At 39.3% G+C, this 13,417-nt stretch overlaps 1 protein-coding gene across 1 annotated transcript; it reads right to left on the minus strand.

Moving 5' to 3' along the window:
* Positions 1-2,321: 2,321 nt before the first annotated feature.
* On the minus strand, positions 2,322-13,097 carry LOC131613456 (uncharacterized). Its single transcript, XM_058885124.1, has 3 exons — positions 12,318-13,097; positions 11,845-12,089; positions 2,322-2,979 (listed from the first exon to the last, which is right to left on the minus strand). The coding sequence occupies exons 1-3, from the start codon at positions 13,095-13,097 to the stop codon at positions 2,322-2,324; spliced, it is 1,683 nt and encodes a 560-aa protein (XP_058741107.1).
* Between the last annotated feature and the right edge of the window lie 320 nt (positions 13,098-13,417).

Here is a 13,417-nt window from a genome sequence, read left to right on the forward strand (position 1 = left end):
ACATCAACGCAATTAAGATCTTCTTAATTGGAAATCCAGTTCCAACCTTGCTTGCGGATGCTTATCACTCTGTGCATTCAAGAAACCTGCAGCGAGGAGGATTAATCACATGCTGCGTACCGTTGTTGTACGAATGGTTCGTTTCACACCTGCCAAAGTTTAGCACTTTCTGGAATATGAGGGATGGCCTTTACTGGTCACAGAAAATCATGTCCCTCACTCATACGGACATTGATTGGTGTAGTCCTGACAACGACGAAACCAAGATCATCTTCAGTTGCGGAAGTTTTCCCAACATACCCCTTATTGGAACTAAGGGAGGAATCAGTTACAATCCAGCTTTAGCCCGTCGTCAATACGGCTATCCCATGAAAAATATACCAAGTAACATCCAATTGGAGGGTCTGTTCTTCAAGAACATCGACGATCATGGCAACATGCTGAAGAAGGAAATTGTCCAAGCCTGGCGTCTTGTACACAGCAAAGGGAGAAGATTGTTAGGAAAACATCTTTGCATCTCCCTGGATCCTTACCTTCAATGGGTACGCGTCAGAGCATTCAAGCTCAGGATGCCATATCAACATCAAGAACCTATTCCCCTAAGGGAACCAATATACCTTTTCTCCACCAATGTTGAAAAACTACAAGCGGCATTAAACAAGGTATGCCAAGAAAGGAATGCTTGGAGGAACAAGTATCGAATCGTCAACACAGAAAACGTTGAGATTCATAACATCCTAAGAAGGAAGGATGAGTTACTTGAAGTGCTCGATCGACAAGTGTCACAAACGTCACTTTCTCATCATATCCCTCCTGCTTCCTGGATCATCGATCAGCTCACGTCAGAGAACGCTCAGCTCAAGAAACAGAAGAAAATGTTAGAACGTGAAGTCGGCTCTTCGTCAAAATTTTAGAGTCCTTTCTCTCAGTTTCTCTGTATTCCCTTTTCAAAGTGTGTAAAAACGGCGTCTTCGCTTAATTAATAAAAGTTTGATGTTTCATAACGTAATTATGGTGTTTTGAAATTCTGGACTCAGACACGCGATGTCGTACAGGATGTCACGACATTACTATCTGAATGCTTTTAAACAAATGAACAGAAAGTAAATTGAATATCAACACAAGAAAGTTGTTAACCCAGTTCGGTGCAATCACACCTACATCTGGGGGCTACCAAGCTAGGGAGGAAGTCCACTATAAGTAATATTAATTCAAGGTAATACAGATCAAGATTACTCCTTTCACTTAATATCTACCCAATGCAACTTCAATCTAAAACTTCTTAGATCAGAGATCCTACTCACTCCCCCTCAATCACAGCAGTGATGACACACGCTCTACTAATAACAGAAGAAGACACACTTCAAAGACACAACTTGATCTTGCTTAAAAGCTTTGATCAAGTACAATAGTACTCTTGCTTAAAAGCTTCGAGTACTTCTTACAACTCAAACCAAAACACCTAGACCAAGACAATCATCATGATGATTGTTTGGCTTACAAGAAAGCTAGAACGCAAAACTTAAAAATAAAGAACTCTCAAAGCTTCTCAATCCAAAAACCCTAACGTGATCAGCAGCTTCTTCGTAGAATATATAGCCTTCATAAAACACAGCAGCTGGGCCTTGGATCCAAATTTAGTTTTAACCCTAATAAAAACTAATTTCCATAAATCAAGGAACTAAAAATAATAACCATCAAAGACGTCCTTGAATCAGATCAGAATCCAACATTACTAAATAAAGCGCATAGGATCTTATCAGATCACATAACCATAAATAGTAATAGAAAAGAACGTAACAGCTGCGAATGTCATGACATCGGCCTTGACATCAGGTAAAGGCCTGCATAAGAAAAACTTCACAACAGTAGAAAGCATGTCATGACACCAGATTTGACAAGATAGAAACACAATGAGTTTTACCAAAAATTACAGCCAATCAACAACATCTACAAACTCCCCCTTTGGCAAATTTTTGGCTAAAACACTAATAGATGTAACCAAACAGATATCAGAGCATACACAGCAGCCAACAACAGAAAAATAAATTCTGTAAGCAAACAACAGCATCTTGATTAATCACCAGAAAACCAGAAAACATCTACTTAATCAACTGTTACAGAAACCACTTGTCATTGTCAGGGAGAACCAGGGAACACCCAAAATAAAGAAAACAACAAAAAAACAACCATGTCCATCAGCCAACAAGAAAAACCAAAAGGAGCCAAAACAACAAAACAACCACCATTAACAACAAAACAACCACCATTACTCCCCCTTTTTAGCCACAAAAGGAGCCAAAACACAATCAGAATCAGAGCTAATCATCAGACCCATCACTGTCTTCATCACTAGAGCCACCAGGATTGTCATCACTTGAGCTACTAGTCTCTTCAGCAGCATCACTACTCCCACTTTCAGCACCCTCAGCTTCAGCATCCTCAGCCTCTTCCTCAGCCTCTTCCTCAGCACCTTTGTCTTCATCCATATTGTCACCATCCCTCTCACCAGCAAGGTCATCATCTGTAGACTGCTCAAGACTTTGGATGAGCTTTTCAAGTTTCAGCTTCCTGTTGTCCAACTCTTGACAAGTCTCTTTCTGCTCATCAATAAGAAGGGCTTTGTTCACAGACTTGCTGGGTTGTGATGTCCCAGCAGATGTCATGTCATCAGACCTCTGAAGCAGCTTGTAGTGAAAAGACAAAGCACTCTCCCTCTTACATACAGAATCTTTACTTTTCAGAATTCCAGGGTGTTGCTTGAGGATTATCCCACATATCAGAGATGGGAAAGCAATGGGAAGCTTGGTAGCAGAGGTACCAACATGCCTCATAGTTTGATCAAATATGTAAGTCCCATAGTCAAATTTTGTCTTGGTTCCCACAACATATATGAATCTTCCTAGGCCAACAACAATGGTAGAAGTGTGATTGGTAGGCACCCAGTTAGCAGCACCAATTTTGTGCAGCAATGCATACCTTGAAGGATAGAAAAACACTTAGAAAGGGGGGGTTTGAATAAGTGTAGCTTTAAAAAAACTTGACAGATAAAAATAAATTGCACAGTTATTTTTATCCTGGTTCGTTGTTAACTAAACTACTCCAGTCCACCCCCGCAGAGATGATTTACCTCAACTGAGGATTTAATCCACTAATCGCACGGATTACAATGGTTCTCCACTTAGTCAGCAACTAAGTCTTCCAGAGTCTTCTGATCACACACTGATCACTCCAGGAACAACTGCTTAGATACCCTCTAAGACTTTTCTAGAGTATACTGATCCACACGATCACTCTAGTTACAACCTGCTTAGATAACCTCTAAGACTTCCTAGAGTATTCTGATCCACACGATCACTCTAGTTCCTTACAACTTAATGTAATCAATTCTAAGAGTATTACAAATGCTTCTTAAAAGCGATAATCACAAACTGTGATATTTCTCTTAACGTTTAAGCTTAATCTCACTAATATATTACAACAGCAATGTAGTGAGCTTTGATGAAGATGAAGTTTCTGAGCTTTGATTTGAACAGCGTTTCAGCAAGTTAATATGAGTTGTTTTTTGTGCAGAATCGCTAACCTTGCTTCTCATCAGAACTTCATATTTATAGGCGTTGGAGAAGATGACTGTTGAGTGCATTTAATGCTTTGCGTGTTCCGTACAGCATCGCATTTAATGTTATACGCTTTTGTCAACTACCTCGAGCCTTGTTCACGCTGTGTCTACTGACGTAGCCTTTAATAGCTTTTAACGTTCCTTTTGTCAGTCAGCGTAGCTTGCCACTTGTACTTCCTTCTGATCTGATGTTTGTGAATACAACGTTTGAATATCATCAGAGTCAAACAGCTTGGTGCAAAGCATCTTCTGATCTTCTGACCTTGAAGTGCTTCTGAGCGTGATACCATCAGAACTTCAATGCTTCTGTTCTCTTGTTCTTCTGATGCTTCCATAGACCCATGTTCTGATTCTGCTTCGACCATCTTCTGATGTCTTGCCAGACCATGTTCTGATGTTGCATGCTGAACCCTTTGAGACAAAGCTTCTGAGCGCTGAATTATGCATACTCTTTATATATTTCCTGAAAAGGAAATTGCATTGGATTAGAGTACCATATAATCTTAAGCAAAATTCATATTATTGTTATCATCAAAACTAAGATAATTGATCAGAACAAATCTTGTTCTAACAATCTCCCCCTTTTTGATGATGACAAAAACATATATAAATGATATGAATTTGCGATCAGAAAGAACAGACGGCAAAAGACAAATTACACAGCTATAGCATAAGCATATGAATATGTCTCCCCCTGAGATTAACAATCTCCCCCTGAGATAAATAATCTCCCCCTGAAATAAATACTCGAAGAACTTTAATAAAAGACTTCCCTGATTATTTCGGTAGAGACGATCATATAAGCTTCTGTCTTCCGAGAATTCATAGCTTCTGACTTCTGCTTCCATTGGACAGCTTCAGAACTAGAATTTCTTTAGATCCCTAGAACACTCACAGCTTCTGATTCCTGCTTCCATCTAGGACAGCTTCAGAACTTGAATTTCTTTGATCTTCTGAACATTCACAGCTTCTGACTTCTGCTTCCATCTAGGACAGCTTCAGAACTTGAATTTCTTTGATCTTCTGAACATTCACAGCTTCTGATTTCTGCTTCCATTTAGGACAGCTTCAGAACTTAAGTTTTCTGGATCTTTAGAACATTCACAGCTTCTGATTTCTGCTTCCCTCGGATAGCTTCGGAGCTTTGAATTTCTACCAACATCACTTCATGCTAGATTTGTATCAGAACATTGTTGAATGTACCAGAGCATCATCAGAGCATCTCTACATCCTGAAATGTTACAGAACAAAAACTAAACGACAAAAGTCAGCATGAACGAGTCAGAACATAAAATGTATATTTGAACACATGATATGTATCAGAGCCATATAGGCTAAAATAATGTATCAGAGCAAATAGAATTTTGTCAAAGCAAATAGACACATATGGATCAAATTCTATTATCAGTGCTTCTGATTCATTCTTCTTTCTTGCTTCTGATCTCTGAAGCTTGATAGCACTCAGCTTGCTTCAGTTTCCATGAGTTTATTCTTTTTACAGAATAACACTTCTTATGGTTTTGCTTCTGTGTTTGCTTTGAAGATTCTCTTCACTTCTTTATACCTGCAAAACACTTAAACCATATAGAACTTGCAGTTCTTGTTAGTAAAAGCAACTGATTAAATCAAATCATTTATCACATATTTCTACCCCTTTTTGTCATATCATCAAAAAACAAAAAATATTCAGAGACAAACAAAACGAAACACACGGAGGAAGAAGATGATTTCATTGAAGTTCAAACAGCAGGTACAGAAGTACATGAAGATAAGAAAGATCAGATGCACAAAGACAGATGCAACGAAAAGAAGGAAACAACACAGACTCAATCTAAGATGGCCCTAGCCTTGACAAGATCTTGGCCAGCATCTCTTTAACCTCATTGTTGTGTCCTTCTTGCCTCACCATGAAAGCGTTATACTTATCATTGAGTGAGTTTTGCTCATCCTGTCTCTTCTGAATTTCTTCCAGAGTCCTTGCAAGACGAGAAGATTCATCAGAAGAAGCTTCACAGCTTCTATCCACAGGGATGACATGTTGATCTGCAGCTTCCATAGATAGATCATTTGCAGGGATTTCCTCAACAGGAACAGTTTTAGCAAAATGATCTTCAGCATCTGCTTCTTGCATAGAAGCATCTCCATATTCTGCAGCAGGAATTTCCGAGTCTCCATTCTCAAGTGCCTGAAGAATGGCAGCTAGATTCCTGGGAGCAGAAGGACCTTCAACTTCTGGTGGGTCAACAACTTCTGGAATGACCAAGCTTGGGTCTTCCTTAGATGGGTTTTCCCTCAGAAAGTCAAAGAGAGTCTTGAAATCTCCAAGAAGAACAGGATAATCAGGAATCCAGATAACCATATCCCTGCATGGATTTGCTTCCATTTCAGCAGCCAGTCTTGCTACTTCCAATTCATCCACAAAGGGCTTCTCCTCAGCAGCAACACAATTTCTGAGAGGATGGTAGTATATACCATTATCTTCCTCCAGAAGGTAACCAGGGTAACCAGGGGCAGCAGCCACTAGTCTTTTCTGTACTCCCATTGCTTCTACTTGAAAATCCTTGCGAAATCTTCTCCAGAGATTTCTTGTAGAAACATCATCCAGACCATTTAGAAATGCATCCTTCAGAAGGTCTAGACTGCTAATCACCTCATGTCTGAAAAGTTCCAGGTAGGTATAGGGTTCAGGTTCAGGCGGATTGAAGGTGAATTTGTAGTCAGGGTAGAGAAGACAGTAAGGTTTGGATTTTCTGGTAGGTAAGGGATGGGATATAGAGGGTGGAGGTGCGGTGGATGAGGAAGAAGGGATATCTGAGAGAATGATTGATTAGGATGGAATATCTGAAATGATAGATTGAGACGAGGATGGAGTATTTGTAAAGGGAATTGGTGAGAAAAATTTATCAGAAGGAGTTGGGGGAAGAATACTTAAAGGTGTGGGGTTTAGAATGGGAGAGGAGAAGGATGACGGAGAAGGATTTGGTAAGGTGAAGTTTACTTTTGGTTCAGAAGAAGGTGATTGGGGAGAAGGTTTAGGGACAGCAGGAGGTGGAGTAAAAACCTGCCTGGAGGAGTGTTCAGAAGAAGCATGTGAAGATCTGGTTTTGTGAAAGGAGTCTCTGATCCTTTTATTCCTTCGTTCAGAAGAGCCTACCTTGTCAGGATCATATGTGACCCTCAACTTCTTGGCTCTCTCAGCCTCATCTTCTTGTGCCTTTCTTTTTAGCCTTGCCTGTCGATCCTTCTTATCCTTCTTCAGAATATCATCTTTGGACGGGAGTACTCTGCCACGGATCCAAGCAGGATCAACGTCTGATTGCTTCCTAACACAATCTTCCAAGTAAAGCTTGACAACATGATCAAGTTCTTTATGAAACAAGGAGATGAATCCTTCAACAGCAATTCTTCTTGACAGAATGTCAGGAAAGCTTGTGCACACAAAAGGTACATTCTTAATGAGTTCCAGTCTGAACAAATCAACACCATTGAAGATGGGACCTTGAATTACTCCAAGAAAATGGGATGCATTGAGTTTTCTGATGGAGTCCACCACTTTGCTTTCAATCAGAATGTCTGAAATCATCCTTCCGAATGGAATGGTTGTTCTTGGAATATGAGGGTACTTCGCCCTTTCATCTTCTCTTGACTCAAAGATAGAAGTTTTCAGATTCTCAAACATAATATGAGAGATGTTGATCTCTATCTTTTTGCCAATGCAGAAAAGAGTATACTTGTGAGTCGGACTGATGTAGGAGGAGGAGAGCATCCTTTTTCTATGGTGAAGAGAACCCAGAATAATCTCAGCCCATACTTTATAAAAAGGCCTTAAGGTGCCCGTGTTATGAGAATCAATTCCAAAAACCGTAGAGATTTGTTTTTCAACTGGAGTCCAGTCAACTGTATTGGGTTGAAGACCAGACCAACCTTCTTCATCATCAAGATTGTACAGCTTCCTGATGAGCTTCTCAGTGATAACCACTTCATGCCCTAGCACGAATGAAATGATGGCAGTTGGAGTAACCGTTGCATGTACCCAAAAATCCTTCACAAGTTCAGGATAAATTGGACCAACCAATCTATCAAGATATTTAGACCATCCTTGTTCAAGGATTCTTGCATCACACTGAAAGCCATTAGCTTTAAGGTTGTTGATGTCCACAGCAGATTCACATAGAACTTCCAGTTCTTTCGTGGGTATTAAGCATGTTTTCAATGGAGCATGCTCATATTTGCTTAAAAGGATCTGTGTAGAAGTGAGCCTTTCTTTTGAATTTGATGAACAAGAAGATGAGTTCATGATGATAATGCTTTGAGATCAAATCAAAAAAAAAACTAGGGTTTGAAGAGAAATGCAACGAAGTGAATGCACAAAAGAGAGAGAAAGAGGGAAAAAAAAAAGAGGGAATGAAGATGAAACGGGTTATTTAAAAGATTTAAAATAAATCATTATGCATTTAATGAGAAATGACATTAGGAGAGAGAACACAGTAAATGAAATGATTTAATACAGTTACCTAGGTCGTCGTCTTTTCAACTGCACGCTTTGTACTAACCGTACAGACACGTGTTCACCATCAGATAATAGATGACAGCTGTAGATTTCAGAATAGACTTTACGCCTTCAGATTCTGATCAAGTTTCTCTTCTGGAAACACTCCTTCTGAAGTGTGCTGATATAAATCTGAATGATCTTCTGATCCATTACTTCTGATATACACAGCTTCTGGAGGTTCACTTCTTTGTTCTGCAGCTTCTGATAAGACAAAACTGTATCTGCAGAAATTCTTAAGCGCTTTGTTTCATTAGAAACAAGTTTATCATCAAACCAGATATTTATTGATTCGTCCATAATCAATGTTTCAATTTTGTATATTCTGTAGCATTTAGAGCATTCAGAATAATCAAGAACGAAACATCATTGCTCTAGAAACAAACAAAACAGATGGTTCCAAGACTAATAAGCTTTCTTTTCTGAAATCCTACGAACATAGTTTCTTCAACAGATTTAAGTACCAGAACTTGGAAGACAGTCTTTCTTCCCTTCAAGTGTTGAGACCAACTTGAGTCCAGGAGACATGTCATGTTGACTTTTATCTTCTTTGTCACCAAGAGAATCTGCAAAATGAATAGTCTTTTTCTTTGGTACCCACATCTTCTTGGGTCCTTTCTTGTTAGATTTTCTCAAGTTCTGATTGAACTTGGGTTTAACATTGTAAGCAATAGAAGGAGCAGCATGATAATTTTTAGTATGAGTTTCATGATATTTCCTAGGTTGTGTCACATGCTTTTTGGTGTGTGTTATGTGAAAACTTTGAGCATGTGAAGTGTGCCTAATATCATGGGAGTGGCCATACTTGAACTGATCATACAATGGCTTGTATGTGAATTTCATTTCATCAACAGGTTCAAGTTTGTATGGGGTTTCACCCTCAAAACCAATGCCGACTCTTTTGTTTCCAGACACAGCATATATCATAGAAGCTAGCTGACTTCTGCCAATACTTCTAGATAAGAACTTCCTGAAACTTAAATCATATTCTTTCAGAATATGGTTTAGACTAGGAGTGGATTTTTCTGAATCAGAAGGAGATCCAACATTATTGGATAATTTTAAAAGTTTTTCTTTTAATTCAGAATTCTCCAACTCAAGCTTCTTTGTTTCAAATTCAAATAGCTTTTTCAGCTTTTTGTATTTGAGACTGATCTGAGACTTGAGTTCCAGAAGTTCAGTTAGACCGGAAACTAACTCATCTCTAGTAAGTTCAGAAAATACCTCTTCAGAATCTGATTCTGATGTAGATTCTGATCCGTCATCTTCTGTCGCCATCAGCGCACAGTTAGCCTGCTCATCTTTAGAGTCTGAATCATCTTCTGACTCATCCCAGGTTGCCATAAGACCTTTCTTCTTATGAAACTTCTTCTTGGGATTTTCCTTCTGAAGATTTGGACATTCATTCTTGAAGTGTCCAGGCTCATTGCATTCATAGCACATGACCTTCTTCTTGTCAAATCTTCTGTCATCAGAAGATTCTCCACGTTCAAATTTCTTTGAACTTCTGAAGCCTCTGAACTTCCTTTGCTTGGTCTTCCAGAGTTGATTTAGCCTTCTGGAGATCAAAGACAGTTCATCTTCTTCTTCAGATTCTGATTCTTCAGGATCTTCTTCTCTAGCCTGAAAAGCGTTAGTGCATTTCTTGATATTGGATTTTAATGCAATAGACTTACCTTTCTTTTGAGGCTCATTTGCGTCCAGCTCTATTTCATGACTCCTCAAGGCACTGATAAGCTCTTCCAGAGAAACTTCATTCAGATTCTTTGCAATCTTGAATGCAGTCACCATAGGACCCCATCTTCTGGGTAAGCTTCTGATGATCTTCTTTACGTGATCAGCCTTGGTGTATCCCTTGTCAAGAACTCTCAATCCAGCAGTAAGAGTTTGAAATCTTGAAAACATCTTTTCAATGTCTTCATCATCCTCCATCTTGAAGGCTTCATACTTCTGGATTAAAGCTAGAGCTTTAGTCTCCTTGACTTGAGCATTTCCTTCATGAGTCATTTTCAAGGACTCATATATGTCATAGGCCGTTTCCCTGTTAGATATCTTCTCATACTCAGCATGAGAGATAGCATTCAGCAAAACAGTTCTGCATTTATGATGATTCTTGAAGAGCTTCTTCTGATCATCATTCATTTCTTGCCTTGTCAGCTTTACGCCTCTGGCATTTACTGGATGTTTGTAACCATCCATCAGAAGATCCCATAGATCACCATCTAGACCAAGAAAGTAACTTTCCATTTTATCTTTCCAGTATTCAAAGTTTTCACCATCAAATACCGGCGGTCTAGTATAACCATTGTTACCGTTGTATTGCTCAGCAGAGCCAGATGTAGATGCAGGTGTAGACTTTTCACTTTCATCTACCATCTTTTACTGAAGCGTTTTTCTCTTCCTGAATCTTTTCTAAACACGGTTAAGTGCTTGCACCTTAGAACCGGCGCTCTGATGCCAATTGAAGGATAGAAAAACACTTAGAAAGGGGGGGTTTGAATAAGTGTAGCTTTAAAAAAACTTGACAGATAAAAATAAATTGCACAGTTATTTTTATCCTGGTTCGTTGTTAACTAAACTACTCCAGTCCACCCCCGCAGAGATGATTTACCTCAACTGAGGATTTAATCCACTAATCGCACGGATTACAATGGTTCTCCACTTAGTCAGCAACTAAGTCTTCCAGAGTCTTCTGATCACACACTGATCACTCCAGGAACAACTGCTTAGATACCCTCTAAGACTTTTCTAGAGTATACTGATCCACACGATCACTCTAGTTACAACCTGCTTAGATAACCTCTAAGACTTCCTAGAGTATTCTGATCCACACGATCACTCTAGTTCCTTACAACTTAATGTAATCAATTCTAAGAGTATTACAAATGCTTCTTAAAAGCGATAATCACAAACTGTGATATTTCTCTTAACGTTTAAGCTTAATCTCACTAATATATTACAACAGCAATGTAGTGAGCTTTGATGAAGATGAAGTTTCTGAGCTTTGATTTGAACAGCGTTTCAGCAAGTTAATATGAGTTGTTTTTTGTGCAGAATCGTTAACCTTGCTTCTCATCAGAACTTCATATTTATAGGCGTTGGAGAAGATGACCGTTGAGTGCATTTAATGCTTTGCGTGTTCCGTACAGCATCGCATTTAATGTTATACGCTTTTGTCAACTACCTCGAGCCTTGTTCACGCTGTGTCTACTGACGTAGCCTTTAATAGCTTTTAACGTTCCTTTTGTCAGTCAGCGTAGCTTGCCACTTGTACTTCCTTCTGATCTGATGTTTGTGAATACAACGTTTGAATATCATCAGAGTCAAACAGCTTGGTGCAAAGCATCTTCTGATCTTCTGACCTTGAAGTGCTTCTGAGCGTGATACCATCAGAACTTCAGTGCTTCTGTTCTCTTGTTCTTCTGATGCTTCCATAGACCCATGTTCTGATTCTGCTTCGAGCATCTTCTGATGTCTTGCCAGACCATGTTCTGATGTTGCATGCTGAACCCTTTGAGACAAAGCTTCTGAGCGCTGAATTATGCATACTCTTTATATATTTCCTGAAAAGGAAATTGCATTGGATTAGAGTACCATATAATCTTAAGCAAAATTCATATTATTGTTATCATCAAAACTAAGATAATTGATCAGAACAAATCTTGTTCTAACATACCTGACATTAAGAGAACTAGCAGACAGTTTGCTCTTTATGGGCCACTTCTTAACCTTACCACCAGTGATTACCTTGCACACCTCATTATCAGTCACTTCAAGCTCAGGTTGAGCCTCAGCATCTCTACCTAGATATAGGTTGATAACAGCACGGGAAAAATTTATACACTTTCTTCTAACATACACCTTATGAAAATCATTAGTTCTTCCATCACCACAATCTTGAGACAAATTCACAATAAATTCCTTCACAAGCATTTCATAACACTTTGAAAAATGAGTAACAGTTCTAATCAAACCTACAGACATGATGAGCTTCATGACCTCTTGACATTCCAGAGCATCATTAGCTAATTCTCTTTCTAGAGCCAGCCTTCTTTGATAAACAAACTTCCACTGGATAGCATTTGAAGCATAGTGCAAGTAAATGTTGTCCAAAGGAACATCACGAACCTTTGTGGAGGATTTTGTGACAGCAATCTTCTTCTTTGATGGGATGTCAGGGTCATCACTTAAGACATCATCTTCAGGGGCAGAAACACTTCTTTCCTTCCTCTTCTTCACTGCAATCTTGCTCCCAGTGGTTGAAGGTTCAGCAGGGACCTTCTTGATCTTCTTTATAGTGACCTTCTTTTGAGGAGTAACTTGAGGAGTAGCTTGAGGTTTGGAAAAATCTTGATCACAAACCTGTTTGCCCTTACGAGTCTTGACTCTATGAGAGATGCTAGAGATGAGCTCATCATCAGCAATGTCAATAGAATCATCCAGATCATCCAGATTCACCACATCATGCACAGTAGGGCCTTTATTAAGGGTTTCTTTAGAAGGAGCAACAGGAACCTCTTCAGCTTTCTCAGGTTCAAGAATCTCAGCATCTTTAGTACCAGATGTTTCAACATTGATAGCTTCAGATGTCTCAACATCTTTGGCACCAGGGGTCTTCTCATCATTGTTGTCAACAGATGTCTCAACATCACCCTGATCTTTGCTAGCATCATCTTGACCATCTTGATCATCTTTGCTGTTCTTAGAGGCAGGAATTTGGGCTAGAGGAACAGATATTCCATCAACCTGGTGCCCTTCATTCAAGATTCTTGTGACAATATCTGCGATCGCATTGTGAACATAAGCAGAGCCCTCTCTACCTTGAACAGAAAAAGTTTCTGGAACAGATCCACCAGTTGATTTTCTTGCATGCATCTTTCTTGGTGGATTACTAACAGGATCGATAGCAGGAACAGAGTTCAATGGCATAACATTCTACACAACATCTTGATCACTCACCACATTGGGTGCCCTAGATCCTGATGCTGTTTCAGAGGAAGGAGACGATTTCTTTGAGGGAGAGCTCTGAGACATGATGAGAGAAAATAGAATGCTGGGTAAAGGTTTGTGAATGCAGAGACACAGAGAGGTAGCGTGAGTGTTGAGGATAGGTTTTGGGGGAATGGAAACCGTTTGGGCAAATTGTAAAAGGGGGGGAAAATACACTTTAATGTGTAATGATAGCAAATATTTGGAGAGAGAAATGATGTTGGCCCCACACCCAATTAATTGCTATAATCCTTCACAAA

This window comes from Vicia villosa, linkage group LG6 (assembly GCF_029867415.1).
Source record: "Vicia villosa cultivar HV-30 ecotype Madison, WI linkage group LG6, Vvil1.0, whole genome shotgun sequence".
Taxonomy (NCBI): domain Eukaryota; kingdom Viridiplantae; phylum Streptophyta; class Magnoliopsida; order Fabales; family Fabaceae; genus Vicia; species Vicia villosa.

Excerpts from the sequence above, each read along its gene's own strand:
- LOC131613456 (XM_058885124.1), bottom strand. The coding sequence starts at position 13,097 with ATGCCATTGAACTCTGTTCCTGCTATCGATCCTGTTAGTAATCCACCA. Across the intron at positions 12,090-12,317 it reads CATCAAAGAAGAAGATTGCT|GAATTTATTGTGAATTTGTC; the intron begins GTCACAAAATCC and ends ATGCTTGTGAAG. Across the intron at positions 2,980-11,844 it reads GCTAGTTCTCTTAATGTCAG|GTATGCATTGCTGCACAAAA; the intron begins GTATGTTAGAAC and ends CTATCCTTCAAG.